The sequence below is a fragment of the Sander vitreus genome, chromosome 10, assembly GCF_031162955.1.
Source record: "Sander vitreus isolate 19-12246 chromosome 10, sanVit1, whole genome shotgun sequence".
Classification (NCBI taxonomy): Eukaryota; Metazoa; Chordata; class Actinopteri; order Perciformes; family Percidae; genus Sander; species Sander vitreus.
The window spans coordinates 17,444,833-17,469,668 of record NC_135864.1 but is presented as its reverse complement, the minus strand read 5'-3'; the positions used below and the strand labels follow the sequence as shown (position 1 = coordinate 17,469,668).

Genomic DNA, 24,836 nt, shown 5'->3' with positions numbered 1-24,836 from the left:
AACGGTTGGTGAATGAGGCCCATTCTCTGCATGTAGGCACTCTTGACAAATACTTCGTTACTGTACGTGCGTGAATTTGTGTACTGGATGTTGAAACAAACAAACAAACAAACAAACAAACAAACATACAAACTCTGAGTGTTGAGACAAAAAACGCAGTTGACCAGTGAAGGAAGCTAGATCTTCCTCGGGGAAAAAGTGAAGGGCAGGAGAGCATCTCTTCCCTCCTCAGCGTGATACTTTGAGCTCATTAACCGAGTGCCTGCTTTCGATCTCTCTCAAACAGCTCATTAGAGGCATTTTCAGGCTTGCTCAGTTGCTCTCACTTACTTTTTGCCATTCCTCCTCTGTCCTTCCACTCCCAATCACTTGTTCCAATCCTGTCTTCCTTTCAGTCGATGCCCTTTCAAATAATTTCCTCTCTGTTGTCTCTAGCTCATCTCCCTACCTCCCTCACTCTTCCTTACCTCTGTCTTTCATATCAGGTTTTTGCTACATGTTCCACCCCTCTCATTTTCTCTCTCCATCTCTCCTCCTGTCATACTTTATCACTCTCCAGCCACCCCCACTTTTGTTGTGTTCTATGCTCTTCAGACTGAATGTTTCCCTCTCTCATTTTATTTGTATTTTTTTCTCCCTTTCTGCTTGTTCTTTTCGGAGAGATTCTCCGGTTCCGCTTTGTCTCATTTCGCCTTCGCTCTCTGTCTTACCTGGTATCTGGTCGGGCGTTTTATAGATTTTTTGGGGATGAACTCTTCTCCCGGGTGCGGATAAGTCCTGAAGCGTTCATCCTGTTACAACAGTGAGATACAGTCAACGGTCCAGTGTTAATGTCACATTTCACGGTTGAGTGGTCTTCTATAATGGAAGCATTTACAGTAAGTAAGGGGGGCAACACGAAACAACAATGAAAGGCAGGGCTTAGTCTTCAAAGACAACCGACCGCATCACTTGACCAAAGTGAATCTATCAGCTCATTTCTAAATACCTTTCTCGTCCATGACCTTGCTTTGTAGCTTGTGTGTCATTTCAGCACTGCAGTGTCAAAGTGAGTTTTAACTTTAGTGTGGACACTCGCAACTAGCTGCTACTCTATATGCACTGAAGCTGCAGAAGCATGGCGATATCTCAACATAATAGCCAGATGATATAAAAGTTGAATAATGAATAATAAACAACATGCACATTTTTTTTCTGAAGAATAACCTGCTCACCCACCTTGGGCTTCGGGCCGGCTTGTGCCGCTACCTTCAGGAGAAGGCAGAACCACCAACACCCTCTTATTTTATCAATAAAGAGCGTAAATGTTGTATGGCCTCAGAGTTTTTCTTCCCTGCACATTCTGATGTTCAGGTTGGTTTAGATGTTAGCATTGTTAGCCATGTTGTGTCAGCTAATACTGTTAGCAATGTGAGGCTTCGCACTTGGGGGGATGTTCGGCCCTTTCCTCCCCGGGTGAGGCGAATAAGGGGAAAGCGGTGCTGCCCGCTCTTTCTCTGCCTCCACTTCATCAGCTATGGTTTATATCACATTTGGCCTTAGTGACTAGTAGGGTCACTAATATTAGTTAGATGCCCGCCGCCGCTCAGCTAAGTGCACTAATGTTACCCGGGTTGGGAGTGCACTGGCTAGAGGCTCCACTCGTTTGACTGCTAAAGCTATGTGGCTAACCGTGCTAAAACGGTCAACAGTAACCCGCTAGCTGCGTTAGCACTGTTGACCGTGTTAGCACGATTAGCCACGTTAACTAGCCGCTGCCTCCCTGGCTCTATCATCTCCACGGCTGTGTGTCCCCCCACACGGCTCTCATCTTCATGGATGTATTAGCTCTCAGCTCATCTTTGACTAAACTGCTTTCAGTGTGGACTGGAGCACGTGAAGGCATCATTTCGCATCGTGCAGGTGAGAGCTTCCAATCTACTAATGTCATACAGTCAACACTGTTTTCGAAAGGAACTCTGGGAGATTAGGTCCCAGAGGTGCGCCTGCAATTACATCTTACCGCCAAAGCTACCGCTAGAAACAACCTAACTCAATCTTACGGACTACAACTTTAAAGACGATTTCTCTTGAGTAGCAAGAATTAGAAAAAATAGAGATGCACTGGTTGACCGGCCGGTGACCGGAATTGGCCAATTTTCACGTGATCGACCATGACCGGCGACCGGCAGGTCAGTCTGACATATGCCGATTTTATGCCGGTCAAATGCACTCGGGCGCCGCATGCAACATCGGCATCACACGTGCACACGCACCGCCGCTCCATCAGCTGTTTATGAAATGTCATAAAGTCTTAATTATACACGGCTCTGCAGAGCCGTCTGTTCTACTGATCTCAGGTGAACAGTCAGCCGCTCTCTCTCCTCTGAGGCTGAACAACTGGAACATGAAAACCACACTCACACGGGTCCGTGAAATATGATAGCTAGCTACAGTTTATCGGAAAATAGCGTTGGGCACACTGATTTTGATAAATTTACTGTTTATCAGACCCCAGATGAGACAAGAAGCTAACGTTAGCGAACGCTGCGGTTACGGTCCCTCTGTCTCTGATGCCCCGCAGCAGGAGACGCTGTGTGTATTACGCTGTATTAACGTTACTGTTTAAAATGCTTTCCAGGTTAGTGGGGATGCATACCGTTCAAAACCAACATAAAAAACGTAGTTATCTTCCCTCAGCGTTTAGTTTTGTTGCTAAACTGTGTGTAAAATGTAAAATGTTCTATTAAAGAAAAGATATAAAATACATATTTGTGTGTGCTGTAGAGTGGTTAGAAAATATGAAATCGGAATCGGCAGTTCAAACTCAATGAAACATCGGAAATCGGAATCAGCCTAGAAAGTTGTAATCGGTGCATCTCTAAAAAAACTAAATATGAATATTCAGCATAGGCCTACCGTATATACTTAAAAAATGAATAAAATACTGAATGTGTCTGCACTAAATTAACAGATTCATTCTAAATGGCTATACAGTACATTAACACAGAAAAAAACATCACTTAAGTCCGTGATACAACATCTTTATTAGGCTACTACTTTAATTAGGCTATTAATAGGTGTAATTTATAAACTAATATATATAACTGAGGATGAATATACTTGTTTTTTTTTTTTCATTTAGCAGGGAAACTCACCTTGTGCGCTGTCATTTTTTAAGACTTTGTACAACAGAGAATACCTTCTACAGATACAAATTATATGATATATAATAGAGAAGCTAATGAATGGTTTTATCTAATTACTGCTTTATTGAACTAGACAACCAGAAGGCAAGTACTGTTTCAGCTTCATGTGAATGCGAGGAACACATCTTTTATGCAGAGCTTCACCAAAGCCCAACTGACAAAGCTCAAATTTCTTTGTTGTGTACTTTGTGATCTAGTCCCCTTCAATAACCTGCTTTGTTGGCTCCTGCTGCATTTGGCAAGATATTAATTGCTCCAACTACTGTGAACATATGAAAGACATATTCACTAAAGAGCCTGTGCATCAACAATTGCAACACACACATACACACACACACACACACACACACACACACACACACACACACACACACACACACACACACACACACACACACACAAACAAACACAAACAATCTTTATCACTTTTCTCAAATGGTGGAAATCCCACATGAGAAACATGGACCAAAAGACTGAGAGGGAAAAAAATCTCAGAGAGACCACACTATCTTCTTCAAATCTCACTTGACATTCTCGAGGCCGCACTGTGGTCAAGTATGCGCTTATGTATTGATCGCGTGCTGCACCTGCTTGGCTCTGCAGTTAAACTGTCAGAGCTGCAGAGAACTTCAGGGGCTCAAAGAGGCAGGGGGGTGTAACCCATCTTGTCCCCATCAGAAACCTGCCCAGGCATTTGAGCAGACACAGGCTAATAGACTAAAGACTAAGTTTCGCTGAGGCGCTGGCGTGAGCCAATTTCACGCAATACTTTCTTTTCATTACAGTGATTTTATTTAGATGGACAATCCTTGAGAGGGAGAACGTGTGAAAATCAACGAAGCTGAGGTTGCATCCCAGGCGTGCAGTGGGAATATCATATATTTTCTGGGTCTTATCCACAGGTCCACCTGAGCACATATTATATATGCTGAAGATCCAGTAAATGACAGTCATGCTACCCAGGCCTATATACGAGACTCTCCTCCCCCCGGAAAACGACTCCATAAGTCGTTTGCACAATCAGCAATTACGACCCATATTTACGTTAGGTGGCAGCTCCCTCTAGTGGCCGTAGAAATTATGACCAAGGATTTCCCCGGGCCAGGCCTAGTATTTACTGAAGAGTACAAATGCACAACAATTCAGGTTGCAGATTATGGTTAGCATTAACCTCGTTAGCATTGTACCTCAGCATAGTTAACATAAGGGGTCATGTAGCTAATATTGTTCCACTAGTGTGTACGTGTATCCTCCCGCTGTGTACTGCCATCTCCTCTTTTAAAAATGTAACGCAGTAACGTTTTAACTGACCTACTTTTTAGTTAAGTAAATTTGTACACAAGTACTTTTACTTGAGGAAAATGTATTTCTCTACTGTTACAGCTGTTTTACTTGAGTACAATATTCTACTACTCTTTTGACCTCTGCCTGTCACAGGGTACAGGGCTACAGGGTAGTATGTAAAATAACAAAATTATGTTTGTGTCTGCAATTCGTCATGAGATTAGGAATAAAAGAGTTTCTGACACTAACCTTTGCTTGTGAGTTGAGCATGCCCAGCTCTAGCTCGTTGTTATGGCGATGGCTGTTGGCCTTGCAGAGGTGTATCAGGCAGGACTTGATGCGGAGGACCAGGTAGTAGAAGGACTTTGGGCTGGGAACCAGGTTGAAGGGGGCGGGCAGGGTGCGGCCCTCGTCAAAGTAGGACAGCCACAACTTGGCTCGGGCAAACTTCCACTCTACGTCGGCATCCTCCTGCAGAGACAGACATGTATGTATGTGAAATAAGTAGGGCTGGTAAAATCCATCAGATTGTAAAAGCCTTAGACGAAAAAACTAGTTACATACTTATTTACTTTCTTCTAGTTCTTGGACTATTTAGTTTTGTTGTGATGACTTCCCAGTGAGACTGGTGCTTTTTATTTTGTATTCTCTGTTTTCGCTTGTTGCCATTGCATTGATTTTTTAAGGCTTGTGGTATTTTCAACTCACTCTGTTATTCTCCTGCAGGCTCAGAGGTAATCAAACTAAAAATCCTTATTGACTTGTTGACAATATCACACCCTTTCTATTTTGACCGTCTTATTTATGTACCTCTATCTCCTGGTACGAGCTGTTGATCATAGCAATGAGCATGTTGAGAAGGACAACCACCATTGTGACATTGTAGACTCCGTACAGCACGTAGCCGATGTTCTCTATGAACTTATGGTCGTACTTCAGCACCACTGAGATCACTTCAGACAGGCCAAAGATCGACCAGAAAAGAGTCTTAAAACTTTCCTCCACCCTGCAAGGAACGAGAGAGAAGATGCAGCAGTAAGATAATAGTACGACAGTGAAAACACACACATAAAAGCACGCACGCACGCACGCACGCACGCACGCACGCACGCACACACACACACACACACACACACACACACACACACACACACACACACACACACACACAAAATGCACTCTAATGTTGTGGGGTTTATGAGGCGGCACTGATGAAATAACTGATGAGTCATGTCTAGATTGTCCCATTTATCTCTATCACACACACACACAAATCCACACACATACACATTTATTACACACATGCACTGCACATATATGTACATAAAAACACAATTGACTTCTGCAAAATTGAAAAAAGCAGGAATTGACTCAATTTCAGCATTTGAGAGATCATTTGGTTTTTAGAAGTCAGTTCATTAAGCCTGTAGCCTTGTCCTGTGTTAACCTGTACACAAAAGACTGAAACATCACTGCAGTTAATGGGGAAACTTAAAATCAAATGTGTATGTATGTTGCCTTTTTGTGGGGGGTGTCAAGATTGTATCTAAACATTTAAATGAAGAAACATTTCAGCCCAGGGTTCATTAAACTCATTCAAAAGAATTTTTTTCATGGTGGTCAAATTCACTTTCCTCCTGACAATTAGATATGAAAATTCAAACTGCAAAGCTCAGCCTAAAGGATCATTCTCTGACACTGACCCAAGATAAAACAGCATAAAGCTGCAAGACTTGTCAACATTGACATCCAGGTACATATCTGTCGTTAAATATTGCATGAGTGGCAAGCATGGGCTTGAGATGACATAGGAGGGGCTCAGTAGGGAGGAAGAATCCGCTGCCTCGTTGGATTGCTGGAAGTGAAAGAAGGCTGTAGGTAGAGAAGATCTATAGGCTCCTGGTTTGAGGCTGTGGGCTTCTCTCAACTTAACTTATTTCAAAGAGACACAGTTTCATTGGCAAGCAGACTGCTAGGTAAAGGCACATAGAGAGAAAAACACAACCTTGCATACATATAGAGACAGAGACAAACACACACAGGCACAGCTTCTCCCCTCCTCACACACACACACACACACACACACACACACACACACACACACTTTAACCTGTTAAACCAGATCTCTGTGTTCTCTCTCTCTAAAGGCCAATTTATGTTTCTGTGCTAAATCGGCGCTGTGGGTGCGTTACGGACGATATGGGCACCTCTCATTTTTAAACAGATCAACGCATACACCATGGCACAAATAAATAAATTGAAGTATAAACTTCAGGCCACTTACGTACGCTACGGCGAAAGCTCTGCGTGGCACCTCTGCAGAACAATAAATCAGACTTACAGTTTTTTACGATCGCTATGACACCTTTTTCAATACTTTTAACAACTTTCCTAAACTCTTAACACAGTTAGCACAACACCTGTCTGTGTAGGCTCTACAATTAACACATTTCTTGTTGCTTTGACACAAAATGCATACAGTTAACACAAATTTTAAATGCTTGAACTTCTTTTACACACAAGCTTCACCAAGACCAAAACAATGGATCTTTACTGACCAATTTACAAATGCGTTCACACTGTATGTCAGAACAGATAACATCATGTTCTTAACCTAACTTATAGGCTAAAGTCAAAGTTAACAGCTGATCATATTGTAAATTGAAACACAAATATATCCCCTGGATTTTATACAGAAACAGCTGACTGAAGTTATGCAAAACAATCGATCACAGCTGATTCCCTTCTAGGAAACACACCACTCAGGTGTTGAGGTTCTTTCAATCGCATGATCATATGGTAGTACAGTAAAAGAGGACCTATTTGAACAATATACTGTAGATGAACACAGAAAATAAGAAGAATGCCTTCACGAGGGAGAGGAAGAGGAGTACCAGGACAATTCTGTCTCTGTCTCCTTCTTTTCAGAAATTGTACATTCTATAAAGCTACTCTGAGATGGGTCATTCATTTTTTGTATTGAATCTCTGCAGCAAAAGAAACAAAATGGTGGCCGGGTTGGCTCAGTGGGTAGAGCAGGTGCACATATACTTGGAGGTTTATGCCTCGACGCAAATCCGACTTGTGACGATTTCCTGCATGTCAAATGGCAAATAAAGGCAAAAAAGCCCAAAAAATAATCTTAAAAAAAAAAAAAAATAAATAAATATGCATGCAGTTACTAAACCCAACAAAACAAAAATGTAGAGAGCCTTCAATAGAAACTGCAGTCCAAAACACAATCTATGATCGATACAATATACTATTGTCTGTTGTATAAGGGCAGACCTGACACATTTAAAATAATGCAGTTTCTGTAATTCCATGTGATGTTAGTGTTTTGTATGACATTGTTCTATGATTGACTAAATGTTCCTGTTGGAAGAGAACATGTGTTTGTGTTTTGGAAGAATTATTTGACTTAGACACATGATTGCATTGCTTTGGTAGACACAGTGTATTGTGTTAGTGAATTATTGTATTTTGAAAATCAGTGTTGGAGTTTAGTTTACAATGTGTGATTTTGAGCATGAAATTAACTGTTTTGCCAATCGTGTGTTGTAGGTGTGTTGGTGCGTTAAGAGTTTAGGAAAGTTGTTAAAAGTATTGAAAAAATTGTCATAGCGATCGTGAAAAACTGTAAAGCTGCAAATCATCTAAAAGTATTCTGTGCCTTTATCACAACACATTTCCTTGAAAAATACATTGCTTTCTAGGAAAACATTATAAACACATTGAGTGCTTCCACCAGGTAGAGCTAGACAGATGGAACTGTAATTACTTAGGTATTGGAAACCCCTTTACTGTGCATCTCTGAACTTTAGTTGAATGGCATGATTAATGGTCACTACTAAGGGTGTCACGATTTCGATTTTAATTCAAAATTTATCAAAAGCCACAATCTTGAATATCGAATAAAAAAATGGAATCGTCGATACTGCCACGCCTCCATGTCACATCCGGTCGGCTTGTCAAGCGGAAAAAAACACACGTGTTGAAGTGTCAGCCTCAGTCAACCTCCTGTAACTTAGCTAGAGCCAGTCAAAAGATAGCACGGCAACTGCAGATGCAGGAGACCCATCGACAGAACTTGAGCCCCCTCCTCTTTCACTGAAGTGTGTGAAAGTGTGGAAGTATTTTGGATTTCCAGTGAATTACGTTGACGTTTGCGTTGACGACAAAAAACACAGTTTGGAAGCTCTGCTATGTGCTTGTACCATATTCTGTGTGTTTACCATTGCACATTAGCCTAGTAGCTAGCGGATATTCCTTCTGCTTATGGCTTTATCCCGACAAAACCGCACGGTTGAATTTCAGCCTGCTTGCATATTTTGTAGCCTAAACAGAGCAGCTTATATTTGTTATATTGGAGAGAGCAACAAGTTAGCGGCCTGCCTGAGTCTTCCTCTCTGCTCTCTTGCTCAGCCGCTGTGTGTGTCGGCAAACTTTTTTTTACATTTTTTTTTTTTAACTTTGATAAATTGTCAAGTTTCCAATTGACTGAAGATATGTTATTGTTACATTATGTTATTAATACATGTTTTAAATTTGACAATATAGTGTGGCACATTGCAAAGGTCAGATATTATATTAAAAGTCTAGTCTAAAAATAATAAATAATGTAAAAATCAAGAATGGAATCAAATCGTGACCTTATGATAATCGAAAATGTAATCTAATCGAGGATTTGGAGAAACGTGACACCCCTAGTCACTACATAATACATTTTTTCCTATGAACTTTAAACATGCTCTCACATGGAAAAGACCTCATTTATTTCTCCATATTACAAAACCACAGAAGCCCATCATAGACTTAAAGGCCTCGAAAACATGTTTTCAATCAGTGCACTATGGGATCCTATATGAACATGAAATTGTCTGCCAAACTTAGAACACTTTTATGAGGATCAGGACATGAGATCATTTTCCAAAACAAGAAATGGTCACATACATAATGTGTTCAATCAATTATTGTCAAGAAAAACAAGTACAGGGAAAATAGCAATAAGTGCACCAAGGCATTGGTTTATTTAACGGCTCCAACATACGTGTTCTAAACTGAGATTAATAGTAGTAACATGAATCTGTTTCTGACCAGAGAAACATGCAGCGATAACATCTAACCATAGAAAGGATTTTTCTTTAGAACCAGAATGACATTTGAACTAGTTTGAGAAATAAGCGTCTGTCAACATGGATGCACATTACAGTATTACTATCATAAGCGCAAACACATTACAGTGACATCCCACACTGGAGGCATGTGTAAGCACATTCACAAGCATTAATAGTAGTTCTTCTTTGTGTTGCTGTAATAGATGGCCTAGACACCAGACAGACCACTGCTGCGAGACAAGCAGCGACCGAAGGCTTATATCAACAATACCGTCTTCTCACTCACTATTCACATCATAGGCGTCCACCAGTCTATCGTGCAATCAGGAGAGCAGAGGAAAGTGATTTCAGTGGCCTTGCCTTGGAAACCTGTTATTTTGAGCCTTCTCTCTTTAAATAATGTCTGGTCACATATCTGGAGCCTCTCTTGTAAAATCCAAATGCTTTCCTGGGGCTTTGAAATATGAAACAAAATAAAAAAGAGGGAAATTATCTGGTCTCTATTACATTATATCCCAATTATCTTTTTAAATCAAATTATTTTGTCTTCCAGATCTCCTTCTTACCCGTGTGAAATGCTCACTCGATTTACATTTTGAAGTTACCAAAAAAAAGAAAAAGAAGTGAGTGTAGATAATGATGAAGGGCTTTGTTCCATGCAACATTAATGTGCCATTAAACCAGACACTTGCAGACACACACACACACACACACACACACACACACACACCCCAAGTAGCTGGCTATTTATACACACTGTTCATCTATTCGCGTGGGCAGTGTTAAGGCTGTGGCTATGACCCAGGAACACAGAGGATCACGACACGGACACAGAGAGGAAGTTTTTAGTGTCTTTTAATGAATAAAACGTTTAGGTACCCAAGTTCTCTCCTCAGGCCCCTACCGCTCCCAATCCACTAAGTACTGAAGACCCCTACCCCGCCGACGAGCATCCAAGAGTCTCCGAACCGTGTAGGCTGGATGGTCGTCTATCAGCCGAGCAGGAGGCGGGGGATCAGCAGGGGGACACAGAGGACTGGTGGAAACGGACTTCAACTGAGAGACATGGAAGGTTGGGTGTATCCTCATAGCCGACGGCAATTTCAACCATACAGCGGAACGGTTCACAATGGCCTCGATCTCAAAAGGTCCTAAAAATCGAGGCGATAATTTACGAGACTCTGTCCGGAGAGGAACATTCTTGGAAGAGAGCCATACCTTTTGCCCAGGCTGAAACAGGGGTGCAGGGGTCCTGTGCCTATCTGCCACCATCTTATTCCGTTCGGAGGTCCGCAGCAAGGCCTCCCGGGCATCACTCCAAACCTTACGGCAACGGCGAAGGTTCTCCTGGACCGAAGGAACCGCCAACTCCCTCTCTTGAGCAGGAAATAGGGGGGGGTTGGTAACCCAGGGCTACCTCGAAAGGAGAGAGGCCAGTGGCAGAGGTGGTAAGGGAGCCACACGTAGAAGAGACGCTTCTAAATCTTGATTAGCTCTCTCCGTCTGTCTGTTGGATTGAGGATGAAAACCTGATGACAGACTAACAGACACAGCTAGAGCAGCACAGAACACTTTCCACACCCGAGAGAGTGTGGGCCTCTATCAGAAACAATGTCCACAGGTATTCCATGGGGATGGAATACATGTTGGACTAAGAGGTCCGCTGTCTCACTGACGGTAATTTTGGTAATGCTATATAATGAACAGATTTAGAGAATCTGTCCACGATGGTAAGAATAGTATCATTACCTTCAGACTTAGGCAGGCCGGTAACAAAATCCAGGGCAATATGGGACCAGGGACGACTGGGGACCGGAAGAGGTTGAAGAAGACCCGAGGGAGACTGATGAGATGCTTTTCCACGAGCGCAATTTGAACAACGCCCGGACATCTGCCTCCATAGCAGGCCACCAGAAGTGTCTTCTTAACAGGGTAAGAGTCCTTTGCCTCCCTGGGTGACAAGCGAGAGGTGTGAATCCAGTGCAGTACCTGAGCCCGTACCGCCCCAGGAACAAAAAGACGATCCGGGGGTCCATCTCCCGGTCCAGGGTCCGTGGCTAGAGCAGCTTTAACAAGTGACTCAATCTCCCACTGGACTGCAGCCACCACGCAGGAGGGGGATAGGACAGATTCCAGTTCGCCAGTCTCCTCAGAATCCGTGAACTGGCGGGACAGAGAGTCAGGTTTAATGTTACGGGACCCAGGTCTGAATGTCAGAGTGAAATTAAATCTGCTGAAAAACAGAGCCCATCGGGCTTGGCGAGAGTTGAGTCTCTTGGTGGATTGAATGAATTCCAGGTTTTTATGGTCCGTCCAGACCACAAACAGCTGCTCTGCCCCGTCCAGCCAGTGCCGCCACTCCTCTAACGCCGGCTTCACTGCCAGTAGTTTGCGATTTCCCACATCATAATTCTTCTCGGCGGGTGACAGCTTCTTCGAGAAAAAAGCACAAGGGTGAAGCTTTTGATCTGAGGGGAAGCGCTGGGAGAGGACGGCTCCCACTCCAGAGTCCGAAGCGTCCACCTCCAAAATGAACTGCAAAGCAGGGTCAGGGTTAATCAGCACAGGTGAAGTGGAAAACAGTTCTTTCAATACACACATAGCCTGCTCTGCATCAGGGGACCACAGGAAAGGCACCTTGGGGGATGTGAGTTTAGTGAGAGGAGCGACCACCCGACTGAAGTCTTTAATGAACCTTCTGTAAAAGTTCGCAAAGCCCAAAAAACGTTGGAGTTGCTTACGGGTTGATGGTGTGGGCCATTCTGTCACCGCCTTGATTTTCTCGGGGTCCGCCTTAACCTGTCCTTTCTCGATGATGAACCCCAGAAATGGAACAGACTGCTTGTGAAATTCACATTTCTCCACCTTCACATACAGTTTGTTCTCCAGGAGGTGCTGAAGAACCTGCCGAAAGTGTGTCACATGCTCTCCTGGGGACTTGGAAAAAATGAGAATATCATCCAAATACACGAAAACAAAACGGTCCAAAAAAATCCCTCAGAACATCATTTACCAGTGTTGGAAGACAGCATGGGCATTGGTAAGCCCAAAAGGCATGACTAGATAGTCAAAATGTGCCAGATGCGTGTTGAACGCAGTCTTCCACTCATCCCCCTGCCGAATCCTAACGAGGTGATAGGCATTTCGAAGGTCCAGTTTAGAAAAAACAGTGGCCCCCTGAAGGGGTTCAAAAGCCGAGTTGATTAGCGGCAGGGGATATTTATTTTTGACTGTTATTTTATTTAACCCCTGGAAGTCAATACAGGGACGTAAAGTCTTATCCTTCTTGTCAACAAAAAAAAAACCCGGCTCCCAAAGGGGACGATGAAGGGCGGATAATGCCGGCCGCCAATGAGTCGCCTATGTATTTCTCCATAGCATAGATACTGCAGCCGTGATTAGGAGAATCAGCAGCAGCCGAGCAGATGAGATTGAAGAATCGCCAGCAGCAGTGCAGGTAGGTAGATCGCCCGGCCACGCCCCTTGACCTACATTCCGCCGCTCCGGCAAAACAGACAGAGAGGGAAAAGGGGAGAGAGAAACAGACACAAACACCCCAAGGACAGCTGTCCCATGACAGGCAGATTGGTAGTTTAATACACAGTTCCAAAAATGTGTACGACATTTATGTGTTGGCAGCGTTACTGAGAGTCCTTCCAGCACCAAATCCCCCATGTGCTAATGTACATGCATTCCACCGCCTCACTTCTATCCACAATACAGATAGAATATGGAGAGAAGTGAAGAGTTCATTCGAAAAAACAAAATCAAACCGATAAAGGCCCTTCTTAAAATTAATAAACCAACAAAACCACCAATATCTGTTTTTGCAAATTAACTCTTTAAGTATATACATGAGTAGAGGGTCGTCTTCCCTCCTGGATAATGTTAATGCATGAGCAGCCGGTGCTGCTGTGCACCATCATCTGTTTTGCCAACCTTGTTTGTTGCTTATTTGATTCACTGAAATCTGCGTGAGATGCCTCTCTGGGAGGTAGTGTAATTATGAAATATCTAAAATGTATCCTTGGAGATCAACAACATTGATAAATTTGAATTTGTCTTTTGCTAATGTCAGCTCAGGTACTGGTCATGTGTGTATTATGCAATAACCTGTAACTGAGATATATGAGACGCTCGCTACTCTGGATAATGGGAGACTTTCTAACAACGTAAGAATGAGATTATTTCATTTCAAACTTGTGTGTGTGTGCGTGTGTGTGTTTTAACATCATTCAGGCAGTGAATCAGCAGGGACAGTGGGCATCTGGAGACAGAGACGGACAGTGTTATTATCTGTTATTAAGAGTGACAGCTCCCAATGGGATGCATATAGCACAACGGCTTCACATGCGTGCACACACACACACACACACACACACACACACACACACACACACACACACAAGTGGGGGACTGGTGAGTCACCTCAGAGCAGTCCAAACCCAATCACCAACAGTACAGGGGAACCCCCCCCCCCCCATAGACATGCTCTCCGTCTCTCTTGCTTTACACTTTAAGTTTGTCTCTATCGCTGTCTTAGCTCCTCTCTTTCACTATCATCTCTGCCTCTCGTTCGTTATCTCGCTCACCCATTTTCTCATTATATTCCCATTGCACTTGCTTTTATATCTTTCTACGTATCACCCTCCCTCCCTCCTCTCACGCCCTTTCCATATTTCATCCCATCAGCTTTAAGCTATTTCTGTCACTCATTCTAATCGTATGATTAATACTTTTCTTTTTTCCCCATTATTTTTCCACTCTCATATATTTGTCCTCTTTGCTTAATCTGCAGCAAGATTCTCACATTGGCTGAGTGTAAATGTAGACCTTGTGGACGACCCAGCCTTCTGCTCGGTCTCTCTCCTTTTGCCCTTCAGTCATTAGCAAGATATTAAATTTCTCCTTCTCAATCTCCTCTCCTCTCTTCTCCTCTCTTCTCCTCTCCTCTCCTCTCCTCTCTTTTCTCCTCCTCTACTCTCCTCTCCTCTTCTCCTCTCCTCTTCTCTTCTCCTCTCTTCTCCTCTTCTCTCCTCTTCTCTTCTCTCCTCTCCTCTCCTCTCTCCTCTTCTCCTCTCCTCTCCTCTCCTCTCCTGCAGACATACAAGTAGTCAGACAGACAACTATAGAAGAAACATCTTTAAATATTGAATTGAGACTCATTCTTAATCTGTTGCCGCAAATGAAGTGTCACCATGACGACAACAGGCATTGGGCCTTGCCCACTTCGGGTTTTACTGTAATGAATGAATGCTGCTCCTGAGAGATGCCTGCCTGTGTGTGTGTGTGTGTGTGTGTGTGTGTGTGTGTGTGTGTGTGTGTGTGATAGAGAACAAAATCGGATGTGTGTGTCTCATGAGTGTGTCTGTTTATGAGTGTGTGTATATTTGTGTGACAGGCAGCAGGATACAAAATGAAGCTGTTTTGTTTTTGCATCTTCAGGCAAGTTGTGAGAGAAATCTTATTAAGTGGGGAATACAACACCACAAGACGAGCAATTAAGAGTGTTCTGATACTGAATCAAGAACGTCAACTTTTGTTTTTAAATTTGCCTGCTCCCTCACTATCTCTCTGTTAGTCTGTGTTGTCTTCATATGTTCATCAAACTCCTCCCTAGATTAGCAATAGTCCAGTCATAGCTTAGTTACCTTAACGAGGCAAGGATTTCTCTACATGTTGAAGCACTGTGCATGGGGCTACAGTAGAGGTGCCCCCAAAACGTGTTGTCTTTATTAGCGTTTCCAAAACCAAGAACACATGGATTTGAGGAAGTTCACAATTCAGCAACCCCAGCCAAACCCATTAACTGCAATATTATAGCCCAAGCGTTACATTTACCAAATTCAATTCATAGTCCACAAAGCTTCTTCCACTGAAACCTTAAAACGGAAACATACTGTTTGAAAATACAACTTTGTCTTGCTCTGAGTATGTAAGCTAAGCAACCAAGGTTCACAAATAGTCTGATCTTACATGTTTCCTTATCATGCTTATAGTACTGGGACTTCAATCACAATTACTTTGACTTTGTTTTCATGTATTACATGGATCCTCGGCTGGTGAGCAGACTGACTTTTTGTCTTGGACATGCAGATTTAGCCTCAGTGATATAGCACATCATCATGTATGTAGCCATGGTGTGCATAATTAAGACCCTTTTTTTATGGTGAGATAGCTGGAAACATTGAAGAATTTAGCCAGGGACAGGGTTTTCAACCAACTCATTGAGCTAACGTTAACTTTATTAGCTCGCTAGCTACAGCTGATAAAATCTGCTGATGAAAGTTGCCATTTTACCTTACAAAGTTGACGGCAGCAGACAAGAAATTAGAAGCCTGTTTGCCTCGTACCTTTGTCTGAAATGAGGGACTACTATGAATTATCAACGTAGCTATAGTTAATTAATTCTTCATGTGATGGTCTAATGACCAGAATGGAAGCGTTTCCATGAACATATGTGGGGTGATCTCCCCGCTCTACAGCCTCTTAGCTCAACTAAAGGAATGAATTTCAACACAAAGACTGCATCTTACATCTCACCAAGAGGGGAATTGAATGCTTGACATCATTTGTCATGATAATGGAAGAATTTATTGAAAAATACTGAATATAGGCACAAACTCTAAAGCTACTGGGTCGAGCATAGACATTTAAGAGCCCATGTTGGACACACCACGTGAATGCATTCTTTTTCTCTCTTCTCTCTGTCGGTCTCGCCTTAATTGGAATTGTGTCTCCACTCCTCATTTTGACATTCAGATGTGCTTGACTGGTAAAGGCTGAACACGACACCTCTGCCCCGCCTTCAGAGGTAATAAATTCTCTCTTTCTTTTGCTCTGTCTCAACCACCTCTTTCACTCTCGGCTCTCCCGGCCACCTCTTATCCTTCTTTCAGTCTCCCTCACCCAGATCCCAGATCTCTCAGTCTTCACTTCCACTTCAAACTTCCTATTGTAGCCTGCATCTTCGTCTCTGCTTTTGAATGCACCATCATTTATCCACTCTTCTCTTCTCTTTTGTCCCCGCCCTCTCTCTCTCTCTCTCTCTCTCTCTCTCTCTCTCTCTCTGTCTGTCTCATGTCTCTTTGTCAGTTACATTGGATTACATGTCTTTGTCTTTGGCTTTAATCTCATATGCCTACTGTCTTGCTTGTGTCTTTCAATTCAATTCAAATATATGCATGTTTCACTGATATGAAAAGAAGGTCCATGTTGCCAAAGAAACTTAATAACTTTAACCAGCATAACATAATATAGAACATAATGGTATATAAACAGCAGTTAAGTGAAAAGTAATAATAACTGCTGGAAAAAAACAGCTGACAAAATATGTATACTGTATAGGAGTTATTTTCTGATTTGTTCCCACCTTTTCAAATGGTTACTGGTTAAATCTGTGCTGAGCCTGTGTGGCATTTCTTCTGTCTGTTGCTCAGTCTGCCTGACCTTCTCTCATCCTCTCTCATTCCTTTTCCCTTCTTTTTCCTCCTTTGTCTATTCATCCTGGCTGGTCTCCCACATTTTGCCTGAACAAACAGCCGAGCCAATAACACCTTCCCCTGCATATACATCTCTCCCTGTGGTTATCTTTTCATCCCTCATTCCCTCCATCTCCCCCATCCTCCTCCTCCTCATCCTGATGGACTTCATCTCCCTACTTTGTGGCGGTGCTGTTAGCTGTCCATATGATTGTGCTGTATCTATTCAGTATTATCTCCACTGTTTCACTTAAGCATCAGTATGATCATTATTTAGATTTAGAAGTGCTTGACACACCGCGGTGTCTTTTTCTTTTACTCTGCCAAAAAATATGCATGGCTTCCACCTACGACTGTCCTGTCTTCTCCCACTTGGACTGTCTGTCTGTCTGTCTGTGCATTGTTGATATGCATGGTTGACTAGAACATAGAGACGGGTCCACTGCTGTCCAAATTAAAATCCTTATAATTGTATGTGTGAATTGATCTGTACATAAATGTGTGTATGTCCACCTAAGCACCTGTTATAACATATGCAAAAACAAACACAGAAGATGTGTGGATGTTTAGTGTTGTTTTTGTCAACAAAAATTATGACTAAATATCGTTGTCAACTAACCTTTATCACGTGACGAAAACGAGACGAGACGCAATGTAAATGCTGGTCATGTGACGATTACTATAATTAAATGTATAATGCAATATTGTTGACGAATAAAAACGAGACTAAATGTGGTTTACAAAATAAAAACTATGCTAAAATGTCTCTTTCGTTGACCAAAATGAGACGAGACAAAATGTTAGAACGTTATTTTGTCTTGTTTAGTCGCGTTGTTATTATTATTTTGCAGTATTTCTGTTCCCTGTGTCTCATTTCAGGGGCTGCATCAGGTCGCACTCGGGTCGCACTGCGTAGACGCAGGCGACTAGCCTAGATATCTAGACGCACCCTAGTGGCAGCAAATTTATTTTGCAGCCAGGGGGGTCTAGGCACTCTCCGTTGGCTTGCGAGCTGGAAAAACCAAACTCTGGTCAGGCCAATCACATTGTGTATAGAGTCGGTAGGCGGGATTTATGGCCAGCAGTCTTCTGGAAGACTTGGAGTTAAGCTTGTCTTTGAGAAAAGAACAAAGAACGGCACTGAAATCATTCTTAAAAAAGGAAGATGTGTTCAGAGTTTTACCGACCGGATACGGCAAAAGTTTAATCTATCAACTAGCTTCGCTACCTTCTTCATTGCTCTGCCTGGTTGTAGCGCTATCCAATGCGTGCAGAGGGAATATGAAAGACAACCGTTTATCCCGCCCCTCGGATTGAGCTCCGTCAATGGTGAGTTCCCAGACCCAACATCTTGATGTGGGTCTGGCTTGTCAGGCTAGCAGGCGACGTTACTTCGTCAAGCCCTGTCGTGGCATTATTTAATTTAGAAGATGCAGCGGTGAGTTAGAGCGTGAGACGAGCGTAAACGACACTAAACTAAATTAATCTGACACAGAGAAAGCTGGGACCGTGGCCGCCCAGCCGGGATTCATCTTTGAGAGAAAAAGAATAAACGACATTTGGAAAAACTTTCATTACATAGAAGTGGAAAAGAAAACGGAATGTGTTGTGGAAAAAGATTGAGACATACGTGTGTGTGTGTGTGTGTGTGTGTGTGTGTGTGTGTGTGTGTGTGTGTGTGTGTGTGTGTGGGTTCTTAGTTCCTACCTGACTGACTCCATGTGTACTAAGCATCCCTTGTTGGCTAACATTTTGGTTTTGTCTATACTATATATATATACACATATAAATATTGACTGGATTAAATAGAACTGCATTACTAAAAAGAGACTAAAATACAATTTTCATTGACTAAAACTAGACTAAAATGTCATCAGTTTTCATCGACTAAAACTAGACTACAATAGTCATGGATAATTCTGACTAAAATAAGACTAAAATGCTCAGACTTTTAGTCAACTGAAACTTGACTACACTAAAAAGAGTATTATTACTAAAACATATAAAAACTAAAATGACAGCTTGACACAAAGACTAGACAAAAACAACACTATGAATGTGCCCTTGTGTGTGTTTTTCTGCTAAATGTATTTGCACATTAATGGGTGGGCATTCAACAAAGTGCACGTGCAAGTGTTTGTGTGTGTGTGTGTGTGTGTGTGTGTGTGTGTGAGTCTTCGTGCCTCTGGGGATTGGGTATGTGTGGCTATTACTGCTCAGTCGTCATTAAGCCCTATCCAGCTGTGCATGCATCACACATGTCCTGTCAGATAGCTAAAGTCACACACACACTTTTATCAACAGTCCTACCAAACATATTGCAGTCACACCTCATAATTGAATTGAGTGGGACATGTACTGACACTAAAGAGACACACAGTGCACAGACTGCAAATTCTATGAGACACTTAGAGTCAAAATAATAGAAATAAACGTTGATTAGATTTGCATCAACAACAAATTAGACACAGTAGAAAAATAAATGAAATACTGTCTCTCTGCACAGTTCAGTCCAGGCTTTGGCTCTGTCAACCACTATACAGACAGGTTAACATTTAGAGCCAGACTGACCCCTAGTGGCAAGACTGATAACAACAACAGAATTAAAAGGGTCCGTCACGCTAAATCCATCTCGATGCAGCTCTCATTGCCAGAGTAGACAATTGAGAAATTGTCAGAGGATCACTAGTTTGGCTCATTTAGATGCAGGGACATTTTCTGGCCAAAAAAAGAAATGCGGTCAGAGGTTGTTAAGAAAGACCACAAATAGTTTCTATCTTTATCACGGCAGTGTTAATGCTGATTTTTTTTTACATCAGCCTTAATGTTGATCTCAAGAGCAGAGAGGGGAAGTGATAAGGTGACAAAGCTAGATCATACATTCATGATGGAAATGCCTTTGTATTGGTGATGATAAGGCACTTCTATCCGGGGCCCGGGGCCCGGGGTCTTTTCTGTCTTTATTATGTCTGACTCTGGTTCTGACCACAATCCTTCTGACTGTCCATTTTAACTCCATTAGTCTCTGTTCCTACCTGTCTATCTGCTTTTCTGTCAGTTAACTCTGTCTCATTGCACTGCTCTGTCTGTCTGCTCATCACGCTGCCAGGATCTTTGGCTCCATGTGGGCAGCCAAGCAGAACTCACAGCCTCTAAGACCCCTGTGCTGCGACTCAGCAGAGGAGCTACTGTATATGCACAGCACAGAGGTGCAGGGTAAGTCAGCATGGGAAATTAGATTTCTCACACTATAAGTTCAATTACAAACCTTTTATGATTAGTGATTCCATCTAAGGTGAATGTTCAGCAGGTCCTACACTTGGAAATTGCTCCCAGGCTTCACGTAGCTCACAGGTGATAGGAATGTGATTGATGATGATGAGTATAATGGCGGCCAAACATCTGGTGCATTTAAATAAACAGTTGAGGTTGCACAAATATAACATAGACTGGTATTTTGTGTTATTACACCAGGTATTTGATCCAGGTGTATAACCAGATAAGAAAAACAGACGGACAGATGGATAGGCACGCAGTCTGGCACACTGAAGTCCGCCAGGAAAACTGAATCACAATCACCGTACAGCCAAAGCAACTAGAAACAACAAAGTGGTGGCAACGCTCCCGGGTCATTCTGACTCTCTTTCTTATTTAATCCTTTAGTTTGGTTCTATTGTTGAGGGAAACCTTAGATCCAGGACAAAGAGCTGGACTAAAATATCTGAAAAGGTAGGTCTTAGTACTTGCTCATGCAAGACAACTGCGATGCAAAAAACTACAGTGTGGTTTACTGGGAGTACTCCAAACCAGCAACATCAAACAAGCCAACAGCACAAGGATTAAACTTATGAGGAGACAGATGTTGACACCTGGAAGCAGTTGTATCATCGTTGGAAAGCCTGTTGATACAAAGTTAACTGGGAGCAAGAATTCAAGTCACACTATGTGTTCATCACTGATATGAAAAACCTGTAAGGTGAATGATGCAAAAGAGCATAAACACCATACTCCACTAAATGTACTGATTGGTTTTGAACATGTCAATTGCTCTAACCTGGTGGGATGATGACCCGTTGCCAAACTTGCAAAAAGACAGAGCTACGTGTGACTTCTTTAGTCCAGGCTTTCTTGCAACTAGGAAGTGTGAACCTTAGCGTACTAGAAGAAAAACTGCAGTTACATAGACTTTTCCACTCTGGCTAGAAAACTTGTAAAGCAGTGATTTGCTCTATTGGATTGAGCAGAAATGGTGTAATGTCATCTGTCATCTTCCTCTGAGAAAATGAATAATGATATGCGACAGAGAGAGAAACCTCAGAGAGTGATAAACAGACTTGCTGAGAGATTCTATCATCAGCCCAAGACGGATTACTTTCCTACATATATCAGACAGTGAAAGATCCACCGTCACTGTGTTTGCAGCCGATGTGAAAGAATGAGCACGCAGACACGGCATAGATAAGCTAAAATGAAGGAAGGAGACAGAAGCAGCCATACTCAGATTGATGTGTTGGGGGACTTGTTGGGCGATTTGATTGCTTTACAAGCAGATTGATATATTACACAACAACTTGTCAGTTAAAATGCTACAGTAAAAAGTCATACAATAAGTGTTGAATTTCTTGTTGCTAATGTGGCTGTGAAAGTGAAAGAACATATTCAAGGCACTGTACTATTGGTTTTATGCACTGCAGCCTTTAAGTGCAAAATGACTCCTCATTTTTAAAATGGATGACCCTGATAATTGAGTTACATGCAGCACTTTAGTGCATTCAGCGTACTGAAGGTTGCTATCGCCCCATTTTCGGTTGGATGATTTTCAATTATCAAATACAACAATAGTTCACTTGATTTGTCTAACTTAGACTGCTGAAGCCAGAACAAGGACTCTGGATTTAGTTCCCCCTCTTTTACAGTGTAGTTGTGCTCAGAAGAGATTGCTTCATGGCCAGTAAGGAGAGGAGCATAATGTACATATCATATACTATATACATATATAGGATAAATATGAACTTATCCTTAAAGGGTTCACTGTGAGAGTCTGGTCAAGTGCTGAATGAAGTCTGCATACTAACCGAGCTGTGGTTACACACAGATGGCTGACTTTTGTCACTTGGTACAATGGGCTCCAACATGTCACTGTCAACCACCTTCTTGGTGTTAAATCTTGCTTTAGATCAGAGTTGGTCAATACAATTCACTGACTGTAGACTGGCACTTTATTCAACAATGAGAAAGTTCCCGTGTCTCAGTGAAACTTACCAAATAGTTGAACTGGCATCAAAAACATTTGAGACGCTGTCCAAAAGCTCCTCACTCTCTCACATCCATATGGATATAACATTTAATGGTTTAAAAAAAAAAGATCAATAGGCCGTGATGTTTTGCCTCATTAACTGCATGCTATATTAATATTTCTTTCTTCTTTTTAATCAAAGACTTGGCATTTAAATTATACTAATACTGATCTACAGAATCCGCCATTGACACCTCTCACTAACACTTGTCGTCTAATTTTACTTCCATTTGAACTTTAGTCAGAAATGGTTCTGTTTCTGTGAGAGTTACAGAAAATCTCTCTTCTACGCTACAGTAAACACAACATGGTGCCGGGGAAAAGCCCAATTTCCAGATACTTTGGACATGAATTATTCTTTTTTTGATAAGACTAAATTAAGTTCACAATATAATGATGTAGCCATAAGCCAGACATATGTCTCCAATGTATGAAGTACACAAGCACATACGTTGAGTTAAAAATCAGGTCACCTGTTCCTATTTTTCTGATATAAAACAACCACAGGCGATCATGTAGCATGCATAACTCACGTGGTAAAGGCAGGGTTGTACTTGGCTCCCAGGTAGTACGAGTACAGGTTGAACATGCCAATCATGAAGGCCACAAACACCATGATAAAGATGACCATGAACTTGAAGATATCTTTGACTGTGCGGCCCAGTGAGATCTGCAGTGGGCCGAAGCTCTCGTTGGCTGGCAGGATGTAGGCGATGCGTGAGAAGCTCAGCACCACAGCGATGGAGTACAGGCCTTCTGAGATGATCTGGGGGTCTGAGGGGCGCCATTTGTTCCTGGCTGGAGGAGAAGAAAGAAAAAGAGAAGCGGCTGAGTAAGCTGTTAATGTATCATCTGAATGAGCTGCAGCAGAAACCAGAGGTTGATGTGCAATTGTCTAATTTCGAGGGAACTGGTTATTTTCCAATTTGGACAATAAAATAGATCACCAGATCAGATTTTACCCAGCTAAAATGTTCACACTGAATAAAACCGGATGCATCAGGTACGCTCCAACATTCATGTTAAACTACATTTATAAACAACCGTAATCATCGACAGCTGCATTTGTGGTTTTAGAATTTTTATATTTTTTCTGATATAAGACCTGATCTGAAGGTGGTTTACTATCACACTATTTTTTAATGTGCCATAAAATGCTATTGTAAAAATCCTCTATTCCTCTGGCTTGAGGAACTTAGCCTTCAGCTGCACAGTTTTCTCACTTTATTCCTGGGTATGTACAGAACAGGCTTTTGGTTAGAGTGGGATCTAAATGTTTGCTAGAGATCCCTAAAATGTATAATCTTGGCACTCAAACATGTGTTTTGATGGAGGAGGAGGTACGGTAAGAAGACAGATCCAGTAAGGATGTAAGGGGATGAGGGAGGAGGAAAGTACAGTTTAGATTCTCTGCCCGAGCCCGAACTGGACCCGACCTACGGGCCGGGTCGGGCCGACATTTTCCCGCCACTATCCTCGATCAAGCATTTGTGTTTTTTTAATCATTACTTTATTAGCCTAATTGGGTGGGGAGAAGGCTATGCCATAATCATGTGCAGCATCTCCTCCACTCACACACATCACACCGGGCCTGCTGTGCTGTGTGGTGTAGCTTAAGTACAACATGGAGCCTGAAGATGTAAAGAAAAAAATAAAAACAGGAGAATTAGCCGACCTTTGAGCAAGTTTGGAGGAAAGTCGGAGGTATGGAACCATTTTAAACAAGTCGTGGGCAGTGACAACATATGTGTTGGCTTTCTCGAGTGCATTAAGTGCGGTACACTGCTCGCCTATGACAGAAAAAAAACGGGGACGAGGAACAGACACAAGATGCAGGCTTGCCATGGCAGAAAAGATGATAGTCATCCTTCAATGTCCCCTTTTGTTACTTCTCCAAGCATACCCCTTCTAAACAGATTTCTGCAGTTCAAATAACTCGGAATTGTAGTTGAGAACATCAGTTATAATGGCTCACGTATTAAAAAAAATATTGTGTCTAAATCGGTTTGGGCTCATAATTACAGTTAATGTGTCACAACGTGCACAGGCTCGGGTAGGGTTGGGCTTGATTTTTTGGGCCCGATCTAAGCTTTAGAGGAAAGGCAGTGAGTATGAGACGGTGGAAAGCAAAGAGAAGGGATAAAGGGATAGTGTGTCCAAGGAGAAGTAAGGACAGAGAGAAAGAGAGAGAGAGAGAGAGGCAGCAGGGAGGGGCAGCAAAAAAGGCACAGTCAGACATGTAGACGGAGAAGATAATTGAGCTAGATGGAAAAATGAGATAAAGAAGAGATGAATTAATTAAAAATTTTAAAAAATACTATATTACACTAATTTGCTGTTAAATTGAGACTGTCTAGGAAAATGAGTAAATATATTATACACAGTGTGTGCACTTTTCAGTCAATACATTTTCATCTATTTACTGATGTGTCATGACACAGTCAGACCCCCTGATGGCAGCACTGATGAA

The 24,836-nt window shown here is 42.2% G+C and overlaps 1 protein-coding gene across 1 annotated transcript in view; it reads right to left on the bottom strand.

Annotated features, from left to right (window-relative positions):
* trpc7b (transient receptor potential cation channel, subfamily C, member 7b) overlaps nucleotides 1-24,836 on the bottom strand; it is a 49,386-nt gene that overhangs the window by 2,646 nt on the left and 21,904 nt on the right. The window contains exons 7-10 of the mRNA XM_078260612.1: nucleotides 22,900-23,164; nucleotides 5,283-5,478; nucleotides 4,722-4,943; nucleotides 711-791 (exon numbers count right to left, since the gene is read on the bottom strand). Coding sequence (XP_078116738.1) covers nucleotides 711-791; nucleotides 4,722-4,943; nucleotides 5,283-5,478; nucleotides 22,900-23,164 — 764 coding nt within the window. The remainder of the gene's footprint in view (nucleotides 1-710; nucleotides 792-4,721; nucleotides 4,944-5,282; nucleotides 5,479-22,899; nucleotides 23,165-24,836) is intronic.